Raw genomic sequence first — 26,070 nt, forward strand, 5'->3', positions numbered from 1 at the left:
GGAGGACACCCAACGGGAAAGCCCCTCCCCACAGCGTGGCCTTCAACCCAGAGGGTGTGTGGATTTGCCTAGAGTCACCCTGAGGGCCGGCCTGGCCCTAGAATTGATGGAAAATATGCTCACCGACCCTGGTTTTGTGCTGCCTTCATCACCTTAGAAAACATCCCACAGGGTCTGCAAAACTGCTGAATGTGATAATGAAAATGAAACATACATTTCCGTTGCGTGCCCTGAAGTAACCGGCCTCTTCAGCCTTTGCCTCACTAAAATGTCTCAATTCCAGCATAACCAGGGAAACCAAACTCTCCAGAAGGACCCAGCGCTCACCACGGGCTTCGAGGAGCCCCCTGAGAGGTGCCAAGGGCTCAGTGATTCTGAGCACGTGGCAAAGGCCTGCCCTCCCATCCCAGCTCTTCCATCACTAGCCTTTGGGAAAGTTCCCCAGTCTCTGAGCCTCGTTTTCCCCATCTGTGCTGAGGATAATTATAGTAACAGCACCTACCTGCTTAGAAAAGAAATTGTATGTAATGACTCAGGGCAGGGCTGGGCACTCGGCTGAGCTCTTGGTAAACGCCAGCTGCTTGGTCATGGTATTTTTATCCTCGGCTGGCATTTGCGGCCCCCTCCCAATCCAGCGGCCCCCTCCCAATCCAGCCCCACTGCTCTCGACCCTGTAGAGGTCGGCAGACGGAGCCCCCCTGCAAGGCCTTACAGGCTGCCTTTCACACCCACACACTGCAAGGCCTTCCCCTTCTCACCTCTCCAAAGCCTACCCCTGCCTCCCCACGGGTCTAAGACATCCTCCTCCAGGTAGCCTTCAAGGACCCCCCAGGGTCCAGAGCTGCTCACGAACTGGCCCACAGGTCCACCATGCCTGCTTGTTAGAGGAAGTCTGGAGTGAACTGCATCCAATCACCGCTCCTCGTGCAAGTGGGGGCTGCTAGGTAAGGAGCTCGACAGGACAGGCCCAATATTCCCTAGACGGCACACCTGGCCCCGCCCCTTGCAGCCCCACCTTCGAGGGCCAGTGGGAGTGCCCCCACCCTCCTCCTCACACATACCACACCCTGCACCCAAGCAGAGCCATGGATAGACGGTGACAGGTGGGTTTTTCTTTCCATGCCTTTTAAGATTTCAAACTTTCCAGATGTTTTATAGTCTAAGACCCTCAGCCTTCCCCAGTTCCCCAAATCTTCCCTCCTCCCCTCTCTCTCCTTCCCCACCCCATGGTAACACAACCAGGCCTCCAGGCCTCAGAAACCAGCTGACCAAGTTCCCAAAAAAGGCTCCCCTGTAAGTCAGTTGCAGGACAGCAAACCCACACCTGCTCCTTGGGCCTGGACCTCAGTAAACTGCACCAAGAGCACAAATCCAGCCCACCCCCATCCTCCCACAAACACACCAGTACCTCACACAGCTGCTCCCCATCACAACCAGCAGGGACCACCGAACTCCTACCCCAACATTCAAGGCCCGTCATTGTGTGTCCCAGTCCTCCCACCCCCACAATCAACAGGTCCCTCCACCCATAAACTCTCTGCCTACCCCCCAACTTTCACCCCAGCATCCTCAGGAGCTCCACAAGAGGCAGGGCCCCTGGCTGGCCTGTAGGAAACCTGCTTTTGCCACCACCACTTTGCTCCCACTAGTTCCCTGGTCTGCAAACCCTCCCCGCTGAGTAAATGAAATAACTCAATCAAAACACTGCCACAGGGAAGGGGTGCAGTCAGTACCAGCCATTGTTCTTGTTATGACTTATAACCTATAAGCCTCACCTCAAGTCCCACCTCTTCCATGAAGCCTGCCTCGATAGATCCCTGCTCCTTGCAGTTTCTCTTCTCCTGCCTCCTCCTGGCGTGTGCCCACTGCCCTCATCAACCTGGAATGGCAGGGAGGGCCCGCCCCTAGGGCCGAAGCATGGACAGGGAGCCTCTCCCTACCTGCTCCCTGGCACCCCTACTGTCGTGCAAAGGCGTGTGCACCTGATTCTAGCTCACATTCCCTTCCCTGCAGCCTGGGCAGGCACTCAGATTTACCCACAGCAAGTTCTCCCCAACATCTCCCACTGAGCCAGGCCCATAAGAAGCAGATCCTCAGTAAACACTGAGCTGAAACGCCAACCCTCAGGGACCTCTGAGTCCCCAGGGGTCCCAGGATTAGGTTTGGGCTGGGACCTGGAGTCTGCATCCACCTTCACCTGCCTGGGTCTCCAGGCCCCCGAGCGCCCCATGCCCACCTCACCTGTTCCTCCCCATCGTCTCATGGTCTTTGACCACCACATGAAGCTCAGAGCCCTGGTCCAGGGGGACACCTTTGAGGTCCCACTCAAAGCCCTGGAGGAAAAGGAGAAAAGGCATGTTAACCTGTGGCCTCCTGGGACCCCAGCACACTGAGCAGACACCCATGAGCGAAGCTGGTGGATGGATGGATGAATGAATGAATGAATGAATGAATACCAGGGTCCCAGAGCTTGAGAGGTGGCACAGTGAGAGCAGAAGGCAGTGGAAAGGAGAAGGGGGGCAAACCCCCAGGGCTCCCTGTCCCTGGCTCAGTTCCATCCAGAGGCACACAGCTGGGGAAAGGCCAGGTGACCTGCAGGTCCTCCGGGTCAACACCAGAAGCCGGGCCCCTGGCGGGCAGCAGGGGTTAGTGCCACTTTGGGTGGGCCCAGCCAGGGGCCCGCCAATCCTCCTTTGGGCTTCCAAAGGTCTTCACTGGGAGCTGCATGCAGGAAGAGACCCAGTTAATCAAGGAGGACTGTAGGGAGGAGGTGACCTTTGGGCAGGGAGAATGGCTTGGGTCAGGGAGACCAAGCAGGCAAGAGAGCCCCTAAACCCCCTCTACCTGGCCGGCTGGAGCTGGGGGCGAGCAGGACAAAAGGCCTCTTGTGCCTCCACATCCAGCACCCTCTTCCCACGGGACATGCCTCTATCCACTGGCCGGCCAGGCCACCAGCTCCTCCCAGGGTCCTAGAGCCGGGGAGATCTACTGGGCACACTGAACCTCCAGCCCCTCCCTCGTTGACAACGTGCTGGGAAAGCCGCCTCCTCCAGGGGCCACCCCACATGTCCCTGCAGAGGCAGTAGCAGCAGACGGAGAGAGGAAAGGAGGGTAAACAAAGAAAATGTACCTCATTCCACACAGGGTTCACACTGTTCTTGATGACTTTGGTTCTCTTCTTCACCCCTAGGAGAGACACAAATGGAAGCATTAAGAGGCTGCCTCCCCACCCCGCACCTCCCACCGAGTTAGGGGCAGCCTCAGCCCCGCACCGCAGCTCACCCGCCCAGGAAAACCTTCCTAAACCAACCAGCTCCCTGGGAACCTGCACTGAATGCCCAATGCCAATCACACACTTCCTTTCTCTCGCAACTCTGGCACCGAGACGAAGCAGCGCAGTTAGAAAGGACACGGTTTAAAAGAAAGACCCAGTGATGAATGCACAACTATATGATGATATTAAGAACAACTGATTGTACACTTTGGAGGCATGTATGTTATGTGAATATATCTCAATAAAAGTGCATTTAAAAAATAAAAAATGAAAAATAAAAGAAAGACCCAGGCTGAAGCTTCTTAATGAGTTTGTTGTTATTCTGAACATTTTTTTTTTTTTTTGCAATAAAGAGCACAACACATTTTGGTCAGTTTATTAAATGATATTAAACAGTTTTAAGTTTCAACTACCTAAACAGCACTTTGATGAAAACACAGATAGTATATTATCACACTTGAATACTTTTCTTTAAAAACACAATTCCAGTCCTTATATATATTACAAAATTGGCTTAAAATAAGAAGTGACATATTACACAATACAGAACCGAAAAGCAGTCTAACAGAAACAAAGGCAAGTCTTCACAGCTGTACGATTTCAGCAGCCAAAACTGAATAATGGGCTGAAACATTACCATACAACTGGGACAAAACATACACAGTATCACAATAGTAAGCAAAAATGCTTTACACCCAAAGAAATAAAACAGTTTACAAAATGTGGAGAATTTAGCAGGCAAAACCGTATTACCAGCAACATCTTAAATTATCATTTTTAAACCAATGCAACTATTTAAAACATCTAAAACAAATATAAAAATGAGCCTTTTAATATCTTATTGATGTGATTTTTCTGTCTTTAAATATTTGTTAAAGCTTGATGTTATACTCAAATTACATATTATGTAGCTAAAATGTCAAATGCAAAAAGTGTATGTAAAGTAGTCCAAGTTTTATTAGTCCAAGTTTATTTATTTACACTAGTATTTCCAATTAATCCTATGTAATATTATTTAAGTAATAGTATCATTCATGGTGAAAAAGATTTAGAAGGTTACCTAAAATTTTCACAGCTATGTTTTGAGAAAATAATTAAACGATGTTGAAAATCCCCCAGGTCTAGTAAATCAGGTTTAATGTATTCTGGACCTGTAGAAATACCAACTGATAATGGTTGGCCTTCAAATATTTATCTCATATATCTTGTCTTTTTCATTTCTTCTAAAGTAAACACACATTTACTACCACTCCCCACCCCCAAATTAAATAAATCTGATTATATGGCTGGCATAACATCCAAATATAAGGAATTTGTTAATGAGATATCACCATAAGGGGGTGGGGATGGAGTATTGTATCCTGACTTTTTAAATAAAGGTTTCTTATTGTAAATTTTTCAATGCTAAAAATGAGCGATCATCACAGGAAATATTCCATTTCTCTTTTTTAAAAAATCCATCTTGACATATTGTGTGATTTCATGATTCCATTTATGTGAAATGTCCAGAACAGGAAAATCCATAGAGACAGAAGGTAGTTTAGCGATTTCCAGGGGCTGGGGGAGAGGGAGGGGAAAGGGGAGTGACTGCTTAACGGGTAGGGAATTTCGTTTTGAGGTGATGAACATGTTCTGGAATTAGATAGTGGTGTTGGCTGCACAATATTGTGAACATACTAAAAGCCAGCTAAATTGTACATTTTTAAATGGTTAAAATGGTGAATTTCATGTCACACAAATTTTACCTCAAATTTTTTTTTTAAATCCACTTCCCCCCTCCAGAGCTCTGAGCGCGCCCCTCTGACGCCCAGTGTCCTCGGGCAGCTCTGTCCGGCTCGTGAGGGCTGGGCCGAGGGAAAGCAGGGAGGCTTTGGAGCAGACAAGAAGGACTAGCGCTGCGATGGCTGGGAAAGCTGACCCACATGCCCCGGCGACACAGAACCAGGAGTGCTTCCTCTGGAGCCGCGGGCTGTCCCGGTGCTAGGCGAGCCCTGGAGGGAAGTCAGGTGCGTGGGGAGACCTCCTCCTAACGCAGGGCTCTGTGGCTTCAATTTTCACTGAAGAGCCTGGGGCTGGGAGGAAGAGCCTGGCTTGCAGCCCCGACGGTTGAGGGTCCTCTCTGGCTAATCCACAGAACAGGGAGTTTGGACCAGCGCCCTGGACCTCCCTCCACAGGAGGCCACCCACGAACCAATGGGATCAGTGTGAGCAGATCCCACGAAGCCCCACGGAGCTGAAGACCCCTCTTTCCACGAAAACGCACCGGCCCACGGAGTACAACAGCTACTGAGGGCCCCAAAGAAGGAGACTAGCCACTTAACTTTGCTGTGCAGTGCTTTGCCCGAGGAGAGGCACAGAAGGGGCCCGACGTCTGGGACTTCACACCCGGAACCGCAACGGGTCACACTCATGGGCGTGGGAAAGTGTTCAACCAGACCAGAACTTGTATTTGGGGTGGATCTTAAAAGGTCACCTGGTGCAACCCCACTTGTGCAGGCCTCTCCGGTGAGAAGAAAAGGAACTTTCTGCCTTTAGAGAGTCCTGCCTGGGCCCCGAGATCCCCTCGAACCTCGGGGAACCTGCTAGGACCCCCCAGTCCTCCCCCCTGAAGCTGATCATTGTCACAGGCTCCTTCGGGGTCTGCCCCTACCCTGGCAGGTTTCAGAGCAAGAAGAGGAAAGCAGAGAGGGGTCAGGGACGCGAGCAAGGTTTGTGAGAGGATTTGGAGGGGAGAAGCAATCAGAGACAGCGAGCAAAGGAAAAATATGGAGAGAAGAACATTGAGGGGAAAGGACTCAGCAGACTCGAAGGCGTTTATGCTGAAAGTAGGTGTTGAGCCTGTGTGTGTCCCCCAGAGACGACTAAACGTGCCCCAGTGGGAGAGGGTGGACCCCCAACTCCCTCTCACTCCCTGTGGAAAATGTGGACCCTTATTTTCTGTGAGCCACGGCTCTCAAACTTTTTGGAAAGAAGACTCCTTTACACTCTCAAAAATTATTGAGGGCCCCAAAGAGTTTTTTATTTAGATGGGTTTTATGTATTGATTATTACCATATTAGAAATTAAAACTGAGACATTTAAAAACAATTATTTAGTAATTCATTTTAAAATATTAACCCATTATGAATTAACATAAATGACATATTTTCATGAAAAATAGCCATAATTTCCAAATAAAGGAAAAGAGTGAGAAAAGTGGCATTGTTCTACATTTTTGCAAATCTCTTCAGTGCCTGGCTGGATTTGCCTATCTAGTGCTGCATTAAATCTGTTGAGACTTCTTGCTTTAGTTGAAGTCTTTAAAAAAAATTCAGCCAGATATGTATATGGAGAGGGAGGCATAGTTTAATAAACTTTAAGATAATTATGAATATCCTTCTATGATACTACTCCAAAATTCGACAAGTGAAATTTCTTAAACTTCTTAAAGGTTAGTTGCAGTGCAAAATCTGAAACCAGATCAATGAACCTTTTGTACTCCAATACATTATAGACCATTTGTCTATCTTGTACTTTGAATGGATCTTTTTTTTACCCATGCATGATTCTATAACAAATATTTTGGTCACTGAGGTAAGCAAATCTTCCATATGTGTCAGCACACATTTCACTATACAATACCAAAAAATCACTTTCATCAATATCACCCCCAATCTCATTTGAATACTGGGAAGCTGGAGGATACAAAAATTCCAATTTTTGCTTGAAAACTCACATTTTTATCATTGGCAACAAATGACAAATGTCAGAGTTTTTTTTCCCTGAAGTGCAGGCTCACTTTGTTCACTTTCAAGAAAATACCTGCCAAATACCCAAGTCTGAATAATCATAGTTTATGAGTTGTTCTTTCAAGTAAAAACAGTACTGCATGAAAAACAAGTGGCTAGTTTAGCTTGCAACTCAAGTAGTCACACAAGGGTGACAATCGTCATGTTTCAGAATACACAGAGGAGCCCTCTGCCTATTTCCCATTTTGTCACACAAAATATTACAAACATGTGCACTTGCAGATCAAAGTAAAGTTAATAATTTTACTGCTTCGTTAAGAATATTCTTAAATGAAGCAGGCATTTTTTGTTCACTATGAATATGACAACAGGTACAATTTGGCACCTCTTGCCTTGATGAGTGCTAAGTTAAGGCACAAGCAGTTTTACCCTCCATTGCTGTTGCAACATCAGTGCAAATGTCAGTAAAAGGAAAAAGGCAAATAACCTCTTGGTGTTATTGTGAAGATAGTTATGACTTCATTGACCTGGTAAAAAGGTCTTAAGGACTCTACTTGGGGTCCATGTATCCCACTTTTAAGAACCTTTGCATTAGGAAATATTTAGGAAATATATTTAATATTTCAGCCTCAGTTTAATCATCTTGGAGAAGGTCATAATAATACCTCCCAACGGGGTGGCTGTGAAAATTAAATAAGATAGGATACATGAGGTGCCTGGCAGGATGTCATTAAATGTTAGTTGACTCCCCCACCCCCCTTCTTGTGCATCTAGTGAACTCCTACTGATTCCTCAATACCCATCTCAGTCGTCTCCCCTCTGAGAAGCCGCCCCTGGCTCCCCCAGGCAGAGGTGCTTGCTCTCTCATTGCTTCTCTCTAAGCAAGCAGTGACCACATGTACCGGATGACAGCATCACTGTGGGTTTCCATGTCTGTCTCCCCCACTAGACTGTGAGCTTCAGAGGGCAGAGACCTGCCTTATTCAGGTTAGTAACCCTAGTATATATCAAAGTTCCCAGTAACTAGGTGCAGTAAACCAGAGAAGAGAACCAAAGCTCTCCAGGAATGCCAAGAAGCTTCCTTAACATCCCGGCTGTGCACCAGTGGATGGAAGGGGTAGAAGGAGAGGTGCAAGGAGGTGTCCTGGGAGGGACCCCACTTATATTCTCAGTGTTGGTCCAGGCCTGCCCTGCCTGAACCACTCTGAATCCCCTTTTGTGCAGCTCCAGTGAGGGTTAGACATAGGGCTTCAGAGTCATTCAAACGAGAGCCAATAACCTTAGGTAGGTCTCACAACCTCTCTAGACCTAAGTTCCCTCAGCAGCAAACTGACAATAATAAGCTCATCTACCACCTAGGGTTCTCAGGGGACATGAGGTGCAAGTAAGTGTCCACTTCCCTCCCCACCACAGATCAGCTACATGGAAAATTCCATCTGCAGCCGTTCTTGAGCTGCCCACCGGGAAACTCATTTCCTAGTGCTCCTAGCTAGCTTTTATTGAGCACTGTTTGTGTGCCAAGTCAGGTGCAAAGCGTCTCTTAAACATTTTCCACTTCCTGTCTTCCCTGAAGATGAGGAGGACAAGGCTCTGATAAGATTCCATTGAGTCCTGGTTACAACAGCCAACTCCAGGAACCTCTCGCTGACACGAAGGGAGGGGTCACTGATGGGCGCTGCAGCCCCAAAGAGGTGCAAGAAAGAAATGAAACACTACCCCTGCACAATCACATGATGTACAGATGCCAAGGAAGGGGAAGGCATGTTGCTAGATAGGAAGCAGTTAAGAAAAGAGTTCCTTCTTCCTCATCGTGGATTCAGACCTGTGCTGTCCCTGACAATTAATGTTGTCCTGGAGAGATGTGGCTTTATGTGCATAATTTAAGAGACTCAATACAAGCAGACCCACAGCCCATGCTGGGGCGGGGGTGGGGGAGCCACACCTTCTCCACGGACTGCTCTGCAGAATTTGGGGACCAGCAGGCATCCGTGAGAATCACCCTGGGGTGTCTGTCCAGATTGAATGACTCAGTGAAGAAATGAACCCACCATGGGAGGACACTTATGTCCCCCACTGAAATTCTTCGCTTATTTCCGAAGGCCCACTCCCCCCTTACCCCACCCCACCCCAGACTCCTAGACCAGAGTCTCCTGTTGCATCATGGAGATGATTTTCAAACTGCCCACTGAGACCCCTGAGTGGGACCTAACATCAACTGTGTGAGTTGACCAATATATTTTTAAGACATTTACTTTTTCGTGGTAAAAGTATTATAACTTGAAACTGGTGTGTTGGTTACATTTTCTCACCCATATTTGTGTATGTGTACTGAGCCTTTGTGTAAAATAAATTTCTTATTGTGGATAAAAGTCAAAAAAAGTTTGAAAATACTGCCTAAGGAGAAAACTGTCAGAAGAGAACTGGAAAACAAGAAAATCACCATCTTGTCGTTGAGCGCCAAGGCGAGTGGCAGGGATGATGGAGCTCACCGTCTTGTTCTCCCACCAGAGCAGACTCTGATAAAGACTATGGGCTGTGGGAGCAGAAGGTGAGGAGGGGCCTCCCTGCCGAGAGCAGAGAGAAGGTGGGGAGACAGCCCCTCCTGGCCTGGCCAACACCGGAGGCTGCCCGGCTGACCAGTCTCCTCTGGCGAGCCCCAGTGTGGTAGTTTGAAGCTGTATGTTCCCCAGAAAAGATCATGTTCTTTTAATTCACTCCTGTGGGTATAAACCTATTGTAGGTGGGAACCTTTTGATTAGGTTATTTCAGTTGAGGCTTGCCCCAGCGTGAGTCTTAATTCTCTTACTGGAGTCCTTCATAAAAGGATAAAACACAGAAAAGAGCCCCAGAGAAGCTAAGAGAGACAGAAACCAAAAGAGAGAAACTTGCACAAGTTCAGAGAGGAAGCCACTGAAGCCAGAAGCTGGAAGAAACAAAACCCCGGAGAGAAGAACCGGCAGACGTCAGCAGTCACCATGTGCCTTGCTATCTGACAGAGGAGCCCAAGCTAGCTGGTAACCATCTTCAGAGAAGGTATTGTCCTTTTGGTGCCTTAATTTGAACATTTTCACGGCCTTAGAATTGTAAACTGGTAAGCCAATAAATCTCCACTGTAAAAGCCAGCCCATTCCTGGTTTATTGCATTTCATCAGCTCTAGCAAACCAGAAACACCCACACACCTCCTGACCCCTGCCACCCCATGTGGGAGTCAGGTCACTGCCCCTCTGCCGGTTGCCAGCAGCCGGTGGGGATGGGGGACAGGGGGGCCAGCCCAGCACTCTTGGGCCCCAGGCTACATTCACACCTGCAGACCATCTTGTGGGGGACAAGCCCCTTTCAGCAGCCCAGGATGCTCCTCAGCCCCCAGGGCCCCAGCCCCCGTGGAGCTGCAATGGAAGGGGGTGTCCCGCCTCCCAGGAGCCAGGATAGGACAGACCCTCTCCCATAACATTATAAGGTCAGGGGACATTTGGGAAGCAGTCAAAATCCTTGTGTTTGTAATGCCGACTACGATGGAATCTTTGGGGCTGATGGGGTCATAGAAAAGACAAACTCAAAGCAGGCGTCTTCCCTGTGTAGGGAGTAAACATCACAGTCTCCAGAATGGGAGGTTTTTATGCTTGTCAAAAGAGGGTTTAAAGAAAGGTTGAGAAACACTGGCCCAGTTCCCATTGCATCTTAAAAGGCACCAAGAAGTGAATGAGCTCAATGCTAAGAATATGGGGGGATGCTGAGCCCCTCGCAAAGGAATGGTGTACAGATGTTGACCGATGGCTGTTACTAAATGGATCCAGACGCCACAGCCATATTGCCCGCCAAGCCAAGATGAGAAAGGAGTGGCCCCGGCATCCTGGAGCTGAAAATGTCGTGGGGCCAATGGCCAATGTGGCAGCTCAACTCTAGCGATGGCCCCAGGAAAACGTTCACTTCCTCGGGCAGCACCTCCACCACTGATCTGAGCTGGCCCTGGGCCCAAAAGAAGGACCTGCAGCTTCTGCTTTCTGGATATGGGGGGCCCTGAGCCGCCAGGTAAGAAGTGGTTTGTCCCACTGGAGAGATCAGGGAGAGCCACACCCCACCCCCTGCCGCAATGGAGGGCGGGGAGTGCAGGCAGGTGCAGCCCAGGTGGGCGATGGTGAGGACGCAGGCAGTGGGGCTGGGATTTCCGGGCCTGGGTTGGGAGGGGGGGACCAGGTTCTGACCCGGGAGTCTGGTGGCGCCACTCACCTAGGGAGGGAGCGGGGGAGAAGGCAGGCAGATGGGGGGTTGTAGACTTCCCCGGAGAGAGCCCTGTCAGGTGACAGGACTAACTCTGAGAAGCCGCAGGGCCTGCAGTTTCAACACAGAGCAACAGAGTCGTGCTGCCTCCGGGCAGCCCCTCATTCATTCTACATATATTTATGCAGGGCTAGCTCTGTGCATTCTCCTGACACCTCATTCGAATACCCATTCGACAAAGAAAGCGATAGAAATTCAAACTATCAACAGACAACCATAAGGTGGCAACTGAGAGGAGAAACGCCAGCCCTGGCTTCAGCTGAAGGAGGGCCCTTTACTTCTTGGCACAGACACCCCCGAACTCAAGACAGGTAGCCGCTGATGACTCCAAAACTTGCCCCACCAGCTGCCCCCCAACTTGGAGGCCTGCAGCCTGTGCACCCAAGAACTGGGCAAGCAGCACTCCCACCCTCAAGTGTCCCGATTCCCAACTCCATCTTTCTAAATTCCATCCCAAACCACAGGCTCCAAGACACAAGTGGCCGGGCAGCGGCAATGGGGGCAGAAGGCACGCTGGGAGGAGCGGACTCTAAATTCAACAGGTCAATCAGAACTCTGATTGAAAACTGAAACACCTGCACTGAAAACTGAAACACCTGAAAACTGAAACACCTATGACAAAATGTTAACTCGCAGCTAATTAAGAGACAAGCACTCCAATAGGGAAAAAAAAAAAACGGGTAGATTAATAAATAGGCCAGTTGGTAAGGGATAAATGCAAATAGGTAATAGCATAAACATGTTACAAATACTATTTGAACTCAAGGAATTGTCAAATATGTACATGATAATGCTTTGAATTAGCGGGATTATAAGAAAAGAAGTCATAATGAGCTGATGGGAGGGAAACATTGCTACAAACTTTTTGGGAAGTGCAGCAAAGCCTGAGATATATATATACATAAATAGCCTCTGACACAGCAATTCCACTTCCAGGTATTTACCCACGGGAAATAATTAAATATGCAAGCAAAGATTTACTCACCAGGATATCCCTCACAGTGACGGCATAATGTAAGCACTGGATATAAATGTAAAAAATGTGAAATAACCTAAGTATTCATCAAAGGAAGTGGATGAAACACATTATGGTGCATCTTATAATAAAATACTATGCAGCCTAATAAGGAAAGAACTGGAATTGTGGAACCATAACCCATAACAATTTTTGAAATTACCTCCGTGACTGCTTGTTGAGCTGTACATCTAGAGATGACACCTTTCTGTATGTATGCTGTATTTTACAATAATGGAAATGGCTGAAGTTGTGGAACTGTGACCCATGACGTTCTTTGAGATTTGTCCTCTAGCTACTTGCGAAATCGTACATTTTAAGTTATCACTGTTATACATATATGTTAAAGTTCACAATTTTTAAAAATGGAAAAAAAAAATGCTATGCAGCCATTAGGAAAGCTTGTGTAGGAGACTATTTACTGTCATAGAAAAATGTCTCTGGTTTATTGTTGAGCAAAAATGTAAATATGCAAACATTTAGGGGGAAAAAACAGGTGATGGGATTTTTTCCTTAAAAATTTTTTTTTCCTAAAAAAATTAGGAAAACATATAGGTGATGGGATTACCTCTAGGAAGGAAGGCAAGGGGTCTGGGGGCTTCTAGGAGGAGGGGGCACTGGCAAAGTTCTATTTCTTGACCCTTATCACAGCACTATTAACATTTGGGGCTGGGTTTCTTTGTTGCAAGGAGCTGTCCTGAGCATTGCATTAGATGCCAGTAGCACACCCCCCTCAGTGGTGACAACCAAAAATATCTCTAGACATGGCCAAACATCCCCTGGGGCTGAAACAGCTCCCAGTTGAGAACCACTGCATTAAAGCATGCATTTATAGTTTATGCACCTTTTTTGTGTGTTAAATTTCACAATTAGAGTGGTTAAGGAAAAAAAGAAACTTGGAGGAAATACATCAAATTGTTAGCTAGTTAACTCAAAGTGGCAGAATTTAGGGCCATTTTTTTACTTTTGCTGCATGCCTCTCTGAAGTTTTCCATCTTTTGCATCTAGTGAATACTATGCTGAGTAAAAGGAAGAAGAAAGCTATTTTCAATTTTTAAGTCACTTTTAACGCTTAAAAAGCCAGATTCAGAGAGGCAGGTGCCCCTGCAGCCCACCTTCCCCAGGCAGCAGGTGAGGTATGCCCCTCAGGTGTGTTCCTGGGGACAGGGGTGGTTTCTACTTGCAGGCCAAGCACCCCACAAGGCCAAACTGGCCACCTGCCCATTTTGCACAGATTCTCTAAGATTCTCTCAGGCTCTTGCCCAAAGTCTAGAGACCCCAGGAGAGAGAGGAGAGGGGAGGAGGGGAAGGGGAGGGGCTGGCGGGAGAGACATGGGGAGAAAGAGTGGATCTGGAGGCTGAGGGAGAGGGAGGGGCCAGTAACAACTCCTGGGTCACCAAGTGGAGACACACGAGATTACGGCCCTCAGGGAAACAAGACACATGAGCTCCAATGGAGCAGATATCTTGTTTTGGTTTTGGCTGCATCCCAGCACCTAGAACTGCACCAGGCACATAGAAGGTGCTCAAAAAATATTCTTTCAATGAACTAAATGCATGAATGAACGGGCACACATAATGACGTTATGGGGTGGAGATGGGCAGGCCCAAAAAAGGTATACAGTAAATGCTACAGAAAACAAAGCTGCTCCTTCACGTTAATGATCAGTCAAAAGTATCTACCACAGCCCAGATACTTGTGATAGAAGTAATTAATTAATTCACTAATTCAACTGAAAAGGAATGAACCACTACTCAATTATAGCCTCTACCCTCTACCCTGAGGCCCGCAGACAGAGAAGCCAAAAAAAGTGCCTTCAGAGTCCAGCCTTCCAGAGCTCATAATCTATTTTGGGAGGTGGGTCCTGAAATTACACCCGAGGCTGGAATGCTCAGGGAACAACTGCAAGGAAAATGTGCCCAGCGCAAGCCTGTGCCTCTCAAGCTGCATGTGGGAGGCTGGCTTCCCTATGAGCCCCATATGTGAAACGAGGGGTTGGACTCAGTGGTTCTCAACCTTAGTTGTGCCTTTGAAACCCCCAGACGTTTTAGAAACACCTATGCCTGGGTCCCACTCCTGGAGATCTAGCCTCAAGTGGGAAGGATGTGCAGCCAGGTTGAGAACTCCCAGCCTAGACTAGCTCTGTAAGTTCTGGTTCTCATGGCCTCCCACCCCAAGCAGCTCATCAGCCCCAAACTCCATTGCTGAATACCCAATGGTGGGGAGCATGTCAATTGCACCTTTCACCACATCTCAGACCAGTTTTTCTCAAGGTGTGGTTCCAAAATGACCTGCATCGGGTATTTGTTAAAATGCTGATTCCTTGGTCACTTTTCAGATCTGCTTGATCAGAATCTCTATGGATGGGATAGGATACATTTCAAACACTTTTCTCCAAGTGATTCATGGGCACAGTGAAGTGTCCTCCCTGCCCCAGACTGTGTGAGAGTCCCAGGCACATCTGGAGGTTGGCAAGGGGCTGGGCCAGAAAGGGGACAAACACACACACCACCTGCTTGGGCTTGGCACCGGAACATCATGATGAATAGGACAGGCTGCTGCTCTCAAGGAGTGCCCAGTGTCCCATGGGTGCGAGACTCGGAAGGAGGAAGACACCGCTCAGCTAAGTAGCAAGCACAGACCAACTGGGGTGAGGGTGCTAACAGACCTAATAAGATGCTGTGGCTTCCAAAGAGGAGACACCAAGCATAGCCGGGGCAATCTGGGGTGCCTTCCTGGAGAAGATGGCATCACAACTTGGCTTTGCAAGACAACAGACCTTGAAGAGTGGGAGATGTTATATTCTAATTGTATTTCAGTTTTTTTTCAGACGCTCAGCTATGGAAATAATGCACTGTAAAAGGTAGGGAATGCAGTCGTGGGGAGGACAGCCGCTGCACACACTCGGGGTACCTGGGTGAGGGCAGCCTCCAAGAGGGAACTCAACAAATTTGGTCACCTCTTTGACTCGAGTGCACTGCCCACTCCAAATGCTGGTAGTTCTATGTCATTTCCACTGACTTGGACACAACATTGAACTTCCCCATTGAACTTCCCAGGTTTCTATGCCCTTGTCTGCAGAATGAGGATATTAGTAGCTACCTGCCACAAGACCGCTCCAGAACCAGGGAAAGAGAGAGACCTATGAGCACGCCCAAAGAGGTTCCAAGCATCCGAGAGACCTAGGATGCTCAAGTGTCCTTAGGGACTTTCTTTTCCAGCCAGTGGTGGCTCCACATTGTCCATACAGGAATGGTTAGGCAGCAACTGGGGGACAGGAGAGAGCTGGGGGGGCTTGTCTCGAAGCCGCATTTGCAGAGTGAGCACCCAGGCATGTCACCAATCAATAAAAATAAAGTTCCCTAAAATGCTTCAATTTGCACTTTTCAAAAGAGGAATCAAATATAAATTGTCTCATAACAAAGAATAAAAATTACAAGTGGGTCTCACGTTGGCAAATTATGTCTTTCATCCATCATTATGGTTTGGGGGTTGTTTGGGGAACTGTTGGAAATCGGGAGCCAGAGTTAAAGTCCCCCCATGGTGCCCCCACTGTTTTCAAACCTCACACCAGCCACTTTTCCCTCTAGGGTAGACCAACTTTTGTGATACACTTATCTGTTTAAGTCCATAAAGTCACAGGGTAGCTCTCTAAGAGGAAAAAGCCTTCTCTCCTCTCCTGATTTATCTTTCTTTGCAGAACTTGGGTCCTGACTCACAGCTATTGTTTCTTCAATTTTGACAGATCTTTCCTCTTCCTTTTCCCCTCTCCTGAGACACCTCCTCCCGTGGGAATCTTGGCCTTGCAGTGGGGGTTCAGGAGGCCTGGGAAGAAGGGGTAAGAGTTGTGAGTCCTTTTCTGCCCCAGAGATACATCCTCTCTAGTCCAAGCACCACATGTAGGTGTTTAAGCTTGAATTTGGAAAAATATCCTTGAATCCCTAAAATTCCTGATGTCAGGGCCAAATCCTTCCTATTCTGTTCCTTTTCCTCCTGGTGGAGAGATGGCCAATACAGCCTTTTAATAAATGATGGGTGAATGAATGAATGAATGAAAAGCACAACTTTCAAACACACTGTCCACAGGCCATTTTTAAATGGCCCCGATTCCTCTCTCTCTCTTTGGCCTGCACCTTCCAACCCACCAATCCTACGGCCCACTATGGGCACGGCCTTTTTTCCCTTTGGTTACAGTCTCAGAATAGCTGGTGCCTTTGACATATTATAGTTTTCCAAAATTTCAAAGCACTGTGGCATTTATCGTGCTTTGTTCCATCCTTGCTGCCAGCTCAGCAGAAGGCAGGGCTGAGATTTCTGTCCCCGCTAACAGGGAGAAAGTATGGCCGGGACAAGGGTTAGTGCCAGAGCCGGGGACGCACACTCCGCAGTGAGCGCCAAGGGTGAGATCGCGCCGCCGCCACGGGTCTCTCACCTCGGAAAGTCAGGCTGGCAACAGGGTCGCTGCGCCGGTCCTTCTTCACATTGGGGAGGTTGCTGGCCCTCGCCAGCAGACAGCACAACATGACTCGGCGGCCCCGGGCGCGCAGAGGCGCACGGGCGTGCGCGGGGCGGGAGACGTCGCACCAGGCCGCGGGCACCCACCAAGCAAGCGCCCGGCTCCTCAGCCGACTGGCAGCAGCCGCTCCAAAGGGGAGCTGTCGCCTTCGCTGCGCCTCCGCGGGGAAGTCGCCAGCGCTGGGAAGACACCGGACACCCGCTCACCAACCCTCCCCTCCCTGTCCGGCCGGGATCCGCCCTGCCCGCAGGGCGGGCCAGGGGTCAAAAGGGCGCCTGCGGGGGCGCCGCCCCCACCCCCACCCCAACCCGCACGGGTCCCCGCCCCCGACCAGGAATGGAAGCACAGCTGACGCTCGGCGCTCGGCTCCGCCGCTGGGCCCGCAGCAGCCCGGGCTCCCCGCACGCCCAGGATGCGGCGCCCGGTGCGCACCGGTGCAGACTTCGCCGACCGCTGAGCGTCTGCCGCACCCCTTTCCTGTTGCTCCCAGCCCGGGCCGGCACGCCATGGGCGCTCGACGGTGGGCGCGGACGAGAAGATGACGGAGGAGGAAGCGAAGACCCAGCGTGTCTCCGGGAAAGAGCGAGTTGGAGCCAGCACCCAAGGAGGAGCTGCCCCGGCCTCCGCGCGCCTCGCCTCTGCCCACCCACCCCATTACTAGCCCTCGGAGCCGGGCCTCTCCCCTCCCGCTGTCTGCCGAGGCCGTTCTACGGCGTGCTGGAAGCCCAGGGCCCGGAGAGGGTCCGAGGACCGAGCCCTCGAGAACCCGCCTCCCAGCCTTCCCCAGGGCGGTCTTGGGTCGCTGGTCTCCGGAGGCGGAGGTTTCAGGCCAAATCCTGCTGCGTTCCCAGGAGCGCAGAGCGCCGGTCGCTGCCCATTCTGTCCGCTACAACGCCACTCCCCAATAATCTCTAGGCACCCCCCACCGCCCCCTCAGCGGGAAAGTGGCTTATGATGTGAGCCTGGAGCGCACAACCCTTAGCAGGCTTTTGCCTGTTCTCTCTGTTCCTTTCCAGCTTAAGAACTTCTTAACTGCAGGGGCTCTGCTTTTTCATGTCTTTACCCCAGCACTCCAGCCCACTGCACCCAGCACTGCAGCAGCTAGCACTGTCCCTGCTAGCTCCTCCCAAGCCCTCGCTAACCTTACCCTAAATTACTTGTTTTCACCCCTGCTTCGTCTCAATTGCCTTGCCCCTCTCTAACTGTGAGGATATGGCATTTTCATGTGACCAAACCATAACCCTGGTGAACTCCAACTCTCTGCCTGCTCCGCACCTGCACCCGAACTGCAAAATGTGTTGGAGAATAACCCAGCTAACCTGCCGGGCGGCCCTTTAAATCCATGACCCCTCACTTCCAGTGGACCGCTAATGCTGCCAGGTAACCGTGTTGCATTTCCATAGTCTCTGCAGTCTCCTCCCACTCTCCTTGACTGTTTCAAACTTTGCTCTCTCCTCCAAGCTACAGCACCCCCTTACCCACCCTCAACCTCTGTTTGCTTCCCTTTCCCTGAAAAAAGAAGCACCATCCTTAAGCCCCCTGCTTCTACTCTCCTATCAGCATCTGTGCCACAAAAGCCTTCCCTCCTGTTTTTATAAAGGAGTTATCTGTATGTGTAAGACCAACCTGGCAGTTGGGCACCAGATCCCACCTGCTCCAGGGCTCCAGCTATTCTCCCCCCTCGCCTACATTGTCAGGTGTTCTCTGTCTCCTGCAGCATCCCCTCAGCATGCAAGCAGGATGGTATTTCTCGTCCCCACTTCTCTCTTCAGCTCCTGCCCCATTTCTTTCTTTTTACAATACCCTTTGAAAGAGTTTCTGTGCTTGCTTTCTCTATTGTCTCTTGAACCCACCCCAGTCGTGCTTTCAACCCCACCACTCCACCAAAACTACAAATGCTGTCAGCACTCCTTCAAAGTATATCCAGATTCCCACCATTTCTCACTATCTCCGTGGTGACCACCGTGGTCCAAGCCACCATCATGGCTGACCTTAGACACTGCAATAGACTTCTGCCTTGCCCCCATGTCTACTCTCAACCCCCATGAGCAGGATCCTGGAAAAGCGGAAGTCAGATCACATCACTCATCTACGCAAATTTCTCCACCTCACTCAGTGTAAAACCTAGAGTCCTTACGTGCCCTTCAAAACCACCCTGACTCCTTGACCCTCTCTCCTGCCACTGTCTCCAGGCCCCGCCATTCTCCCAACTGTAATGCTCTCCTCTCCCCCTCACCCCCTATCCACAGGGCTCACTCCCTCACTTCCTTCAGACATCCACTCAAATGTCATTCCTCTGAAAATGATCAAAAATTGATTGTGGTGATGAATGCACAACTATATGATGGTACTGTGAACAACTGATTATACACTGTGGATGACTGTAGGGTATGTGATATGTGACTGTATCTCAATAAAACTGAATTTTAAAAAAAAGTCACTCCTCCAGCCACCTAATTTAAAATTGTAAATTCCCCACCTACCCCACACACAAACTTTCCATCTCCTCCCTCTTTTCCTCCTCCTCCTCCTTTTTTAGCACTAATCACTATATAATGCATGCATCTTATTTATTATCCATCTTCCCCATTAGAATGTCAGCTCCAAGAAGGTGGGAATTTTTGTCTTCAGCACCTAGAACAGTGCCTGGCACAAAGCAGGGGCTCCATAAATATTTTTGAAATATTCGCCCATCACCTCTGCCTTGCTGAGACCCGTGCGAGACCCTGGGAATAAATGACCCGCCTGCCCCCAGGGAGCTCACAGTCCAGGGTAGAGACAACATGGGCACCAACCACATCTGAAGGTGCCATGAGAAGTGCTCTCCAGGAGAAGTGGAGGCCTCATAAAGGAGCCAGCAGTCCTGCCTGGGGTGGGGAGCGGGGATAGGAGGGAAAGACGGATAGTCTGAGATGGTCCCCTCCACAGCCTGGAAGGTTGTAGCTCCTCTGGCTGTCTGGGGCTCTTTTCCCTCCTGACGTGACACCTCTCCCTGAGTGGCCTCATTCTCATGGTGAGGTTCACACTTTGTTGCTTCCCCACCATGTGGACCCCATCCTCCCTCCCAACAGAACTTGATTCTTCAGGTGCGACCCCCAGCCCTAGCTCCATGGCAAATCCATCTCCTGCCACAGCAACTGGTCTAGAATGTCCTAAGTTCCACTGAAGGTATGGACTTATATATTTATTTAAGGCTATTTATTATGTACATCTCCTTCTGCCAGGATATTGGTTACTTGCAGCCTAAAGCATCCTTACTGACACCTCTGACTTTGGGTGCATCCAGATGCCTCCATAAGTCCCATCACCACCATCCCCTGCCTGGGCACTGCAGGAGCCTCCTAACTGACCACCTCACAGCCACTCTGCCCCCCCAGTCCATGATCCACACTGAAGCCCTGTAACCTTAAAACAAATGATCAAAATCCCTGCTGAACTATTTAAGAAGCTGAAAAAGAGTCCAAACTTCAATCAGAGATATGAAAGAAGTGATCTGGTGAGACGAAGGCAAATCAGGCAAAAGAGTAAAGGACGATATTAACTGTGTTTTAAAACCTCAACTTCTGTTGTGAGACCAGGGGAAGAGATGTGTATTTGGTGCAAAATCTATATTTTCTGTAGCACACTAAATAATTCAACTTGTATGGTCAGTTTATTCAAACATCATAATTACACGGAACTTTGAATAGGGAGTGAGATCTGGTTGGTTTGTATGGGTTAATGTGAAACCCTGATAAATTCCAAAGTAATTTGGGCAGAGAATAAAAATGTATTTGCAAAGCCCCCCTGACAGTCTGGGGAAAAATATGGAAACATTAAACTTCCCCACCTGATATTTTCTCAAGCATTGGAGAATACCATTGCAGTAGGTCAAGTCCTCAATCTTGGGGCTTGCCCTTATGAAGCTTGTTACCGCAAAGGAGAGGCTATGGTTGGGCCTAAGGTCTCCCCCAGAGACCCTCTTTTGTTGCTCAGATATGGTGTCTCTCTCTGAGCCCACTCAGCAGGTAAACTCACTGTCATCCTACATGGGGCCTGACTCCCAGGGGTGTAAGTCTCCCCGGCAACATGGGATATGACTCCCAGGGATGAATCTGGACCCAGCATTGTGGGATTGAGAAAGTCTTCTTGACCAAAAGGTGGAAGAGAAATGAAACAAAATAAAGTTTCAGTGGCTGAGAGATTTCAAATGAAGTTGAGAGGTCATTCTGGAGGATATTCTTATGCACTATATAGATATCCCTTTGTAGTTTTTAGTGTATTGGAATAGCTAGAAGGAAATACCTGAAACTGTTGAACTGCAACCCAGTAGCCTTGATTCTTTGTATTTTAATGTTTTATTGAGGTATATTCATATACCCTACAATCATCCACAGTGTACAGTTATTCACAGTACCATCATATAGTTGTATATTTATCACCACGGTTTTTGAACATTTTCCTTATTCCGAAAGAAATAAAAATAACAGTAAAAAAGAACACCTAAAACAATCCATCCCCCACCCCCACCCCATTCCACCCTATTTTTCATTTAGTTTTTGTCCCCATTTTTCTACTCATCTGTCCATACACTGGATAAAGGGACTGTGAGCCACCAGGTTTTCACAATCACACAGTCACCCACGTAAGCTACATAGTTATGCAATTGCCTTCAAGAATCAAGGCTACTGGGTTGCAGTTCAACAGTTTCAGGTATTTCCTTCTAGCTATTCCAAAACACTAAAGACTAAAGAGGGATATCTATATAGCGCATTAAGAATGCCCTCCAGAGTAACCTCTCAACTCCATTTGAAATCTCTCAATCCCAGGTCCAGGCTCATCCCCGCGAGTCACGTCCCATGATGCCACGGAGATTTCCACCCCTGGGAGTCATGTTCTGCGTAGTGGGGAGGGCAGTGAGTCCCCCACGTGGGAGTAGCCTTGATTCTTGAAGACGATTGTATAACTATGTATCTTACACAATCTGACTGTGTGACTGTGAAAACCTTGAGGCTCACACTCCCTTTATCCAGTGTATGGACAGATGAGTAGAAAAATGGGGACAAAAATTAGTTGGAAAATAGGATGGGATGGGGGGGGATGTTTCAGGTGTTCTTTTTTACTTTTATTTTTATTCTTATTTATTTTTTTTTTGGAGTAATGAAAATTTTTCAAAAATTGTGGTGATGAAGCACAACTATACGATGGAACTGTGAACAACTGATTGTACACTGTGGATGACTGTATGGCATGTGAATATATCTCAATAAAACTGAATTTGAAAAAAAAAAAAAAGCCTGCTGAAAATGCCTCAAAGGTCCCCCATACTCTCGGGATAAAGCAACTCACAAGGCTAGGCCACTCACCCCCTCGCTCTCTGAGCTCAGCTCCAGTGGCTTCTCAGCTCCTAGAACGCCCTTGCTCCTGGCCAGCCTCCAGCTCTGCTGTCCTCTCTGCCTGCAAGTGCCTGCCCTCCGGCTTTGGAGGGCCACCCCTGTTCATCCTTCAAGCCTCAGCTTAAACATCATCTCCCCAGGGAAGCCACCCCTGACCTCCCAGGCTATGTTTGGGTCATTCTGGCAAACAACTGCCAGCACCACTATTCCTTCTTAGCACTTATCACAACTGCAATTAATAACTATTTGTGCAATTACTCGTTGGATGTCTAGCTCTCCAGCTAGACGGTGGAGGCAGTCAATGCAGAAAGTGACCGAGGAGGTAGTAGCTGCCCAGGTATTCTTAGTGTACAGCACAGGCTGTCTGGGAGCTTGTATCACAGATGTTGAACTTGGCCTCCAAATGCCCCTTCCACCCATGATGAGTCAGTGGTTCTCTAGGAGGGCATCGCTGCCCCCTAGGGGGCATTTTGGATATTATGAAGCTTTTTTTTTATTATTATTACTATTTTATTTTTTACTGTCACAATGATTCGTGAATTTGCTCCTTTCCCCCAACACCCCTGCCCCAATCCATCAGAGTCCCTCAGACTCAGAACAGGAAATCTGTAGGGGATAAATCGATCATCTCCAGAGGAACATTCCAAGTGACTTTTACAAACGCTTGGCCTGCATCCATGGAACAGGGGATCCACACACGCGTTCAGCAAACCACAAAAGCAGCAGCTGATGACATGAGCCTGCACACTTCCTGAGGCCTCTTTCCCACCCCAACCTCCAGCTGCCCTAGTCTGGCTGCTGTGCACTGCCCAGGGCTTTTTCCTAAAGTGATATCTGCCTGTTCCCTCGGAGCCTTCATACTGGAGCCCAGTGCTCCATGAGGCTTCCTCCCAGGGCTCTAATGGACAGTGTGGCCGAGACCTCAACTTGTTTCCCCATTACGTTCTCTCCTTCCTCCACAGAAACGGAATTCTTAACTGGGCACAGGCCACCCAAATAGAAAGACTCCCTTTCCCAGCCTCCCTTGCAGCTGGAGGTGCCACAAAACAGTGATGGCCCACGAGATAGGAGCAGAGGTGATTTATGTATCTGCCTGGTTGTGTCCTTAAAGGAAAGGGGACACCCCCATGTCCCTTTGCCTACTGGAATATGAGCCTTCTTGGACCACGTTGTCAACGGCGCCCCCTAGAGACAGCAGAGCAACAAGGCAGAAGGACCCGGGTGGGGGACAGCATGGTAGGGCCAGACCTCACCAGCTGCAAGTGCCTCCCTCCACCATCGGGTTTGCCTCCGTGTTTGTCAGGCCTCAGTTACAAGCAGCCGAGCCTGCATCCCACCTGAGGCGGCCCCCCACAAGGAGGCGGTACGGCTGGCTTAGGAGCCACGGCTGGAAGGGGGTAAGGGCACCTGACTTCATGTCTGCTGCAGTGGCATTTCGGGGCTGATGGAGTAGAGAGGGCACTGAAGCTCTCCCCGCCATCCCTCTTGTTGTAGGCACTGAGAAGTGACAACTGATAACGCCAGGTGAGAGGAGACAGGCCATCTGTTCTCTAGAGAGCCCCGGACCAAGGTCTCCAGGATGAAACAAAACACTGTGCTGCAGACACTGTCGCCGGTGACCCATGAGACACAATCAGCCTGCAGATGTGTTGTCTCTGGCCAATACGTTTTAAAACATAATTGTACCTTAATTACACATTAGGAGATTTCCCATATCAATCTGGATTGACAGTCTTTCTTGCAAAAATCAGAGAAGCTGATACACGGGACCCAGATTCTCTGCTGAATGGTCAACATCTGGTAACTTCAAATGAGGCATGCCCTCTCAGCTCGTGCACCAATGTGCACACAAACTTTTCCCTCCAGCCCGTTCTTCTCAGTTGTGTCACCTGCCAGGCTCCCACAGGCCCGAGCTGGTAACCCCTGTCCTCTCCTGTCACCTATTTGGGGTCTCAGCTCCCTGACAAAGGGGAGGGCGTTCTCCTAACAGGGTTCCTTCCTGCTGTTGGAGCTGGGCCAGCTCACTGCCTCTGGCTCGGTTCTCCTTCTAGCATCAAGGGGCTTTGTTCTATCCCAAAGTCTGAACACGGGGTGTCCAGGAAGCAGGCAAATCTTGCTCCCTGCCCACCTACACCAGCCTTGAGATGGAGACTCTGCAGGTGAGTTTACAGGACTCCTTCTAGGCACAGGTCCAGGCTCCAGGCTCCCAGAAACATGTATGAGTCAGTGTGTCCTCGTCCCTCTCCCCTCATGTTCATTTAAGAACATGTATCCCGTGGCTGTCCTGAGTCCACCAAAGGGGATCAGTGGGGCCCTTGTGTGTCCGTCAAGTCTGGGAGATGCAAGTGTAGCAGTGATGTGGTTGCTGCTGGGGCTGAGCCCTCCTGCAGTGGGGACAGATGGCCCTGGGCTCCTGTCCTGGGTCCACCCTTTTCTACCTGGGTGATCTTAGGCACATACCTGTCTCTGCTTCTGTGAAATCAAGAGAATAATTCTTCTGGTGGTTTGGAACTGGAGTTCCTCACTAAAACAAGTTCTCAATTCTAATCCATTCCTGTAGGTGTGAACCTGTTGGAAGGAGGACTTTTTGATGAGGCTACTTCAGTTAATGTGTGACCCACCTCATTCAAGATGGGTCTTAATCCTTTCACTGGAGTCCTTTATAAATGGAATGAATACAGAAAGAAAGCCAGGGAAGGAGGAAGGGAAAGCAAGGAGACCTGGAAGGAAAGGGAGAGACCAGCAGACACCGCCATGTGCCTTGCTTGCCATGTGGCAGAGGAGACAAGGAACGCCAGTACCTGGTCTTTGGGAAGAAAGCATCACCTTGATGATGCCTTGATTTGGACATTTTCATGGACTCTGACCATGAGCAAATAAATTCTCAATGTTTAAGACAAACAGTTGTATGGTATTTGCTTTAAGCAGTCTAGGAAATCAAAACAGAGAGTGTTGGGAGGTTTAAACCAGGAGGGCCTGGAGTACAGGATTTAGACAGTAGATGTTTGCTCCTGTCCTGCTAACATTTCATCCTAATGAATCAATCTGGTGTGCAGGCAGCCAAGAAGAGGGTGAGTGTGGCCTGGGGAGATGGGCTGAGAAGGGTCGTCAGCCCCGCAAGAGTAACCAGAGGAATATTTCTTCCTAGAAAGACCTAGCACCATTGTGAGAGCCACGGACAGCCATGAGGCAGAAGGACAAATGCCCTCAGCTCAGAAGGGGCTGTTCCAGGCAGTGCAGCCAGAGGCGAGAGGAGCAGGGAACCCAGGACCAATTGTGCCCAGCCTGGGAGGATGGTGGATAGACAAACGGACCTGATGACAGAACTAACCAGGCTAAAAAGATATTGAAAAAACTCCTTAGGTGTGTACAGTGATTTCTTAGACCTGGAATACTAATTATAGTTAACACTTGTTAAGTGCCAAGCACATTCAAATACTTTATGTGGATTAACATACAAACTCTTCAGAACTATTCCTCTGAAGTTAGTAGGTACTATTGTCATCAACACTTTTTAGAGAAGTGTGCTGGTTTGAATGTATTGTGTCCCCAGAAAAACCCATATTCTTTGATGCAATCTTGTGGGGGCAGACGTATTAGTGTTGATTAGATTGGAATCCTTTGAGTGTTTCCATGGAGATAGCGCCCCACCCAACTGAAGGTGATAATTCTGATTAGATAATTTCCATGGAGGTGCGGCCCTGCCCATTCAGTGTAGGTCTTGATTAGTTACTAGAGAACTATATAAGCTCAGACAGAAGGCGCAAGCTTGCTACAGCCAAGAGGGACACTTTGAAGAATGCACAGGAGCTGAGAGAGGAGCTGCAGATGAGAGACAGTTTGAAGATGGCTGTTGAAAGCAGACTTTTGCTCCAGAGAAGC

General features: G+C 49.0%; 1 protein-coding gene across 26 annotated transcripts in view; it reads right to left on the bottom strand.

Annotated features, from left to right (window-relative positions):
- DYSF (dysferlin) overlaps window positions 1–26,070 on the bottom strand; it is a 227,828-nt gene that overhangs the window by 196,458 nt on the left and 5,300 nt on the right. For 9 of the 26 annotated variants that reach the window (XM_037807451.1, XM_037807444.1, XM_037807440.1 and 6 more), the window contains exons 1-3: window positions 16,730–17,042; window positions 3,131–3,186; window positions 2,242–2,333 (exon numbers count right to left, since the gene is read on the bottom strand). In XM_037807451.1, the coding sequence (XP_037663379.1) occupies window positions 2,242–2,333; window positions 3,131–3,186; window positions 16,730–16,820 (239 nt within the window). In that variant the 5' untranslated portion in view covers window positions 16,821–17,042. Of the gene's footprint in view, window positions 1–2,241; window positions 2,334–2,592; window positions 2,722–3,130; window positions 3,187–16,016; window positions 16,123–16,729; window positions 17,049–26,070 lie in introns of those variants that run through there. The other 17 variants (XM_037807433.1, XM_037807457.1, XM_037807450.1 and 14 more) reach the window with 6 other exon arrangements.

Source organism: Choloepus didactylus, chromosome 17 (assembly GCF_015220235.1).
Source record: "Choloepus didactylus isolate mChoDid1 chromosome 17, mChoDid1.pri, whole genome shotgun sequence".
NCBI lineage: Eukaryota > Metazoa > Chordata > Mammalia > Pilosa > Megalonychidae > Choloepus > Choloepus didactylus.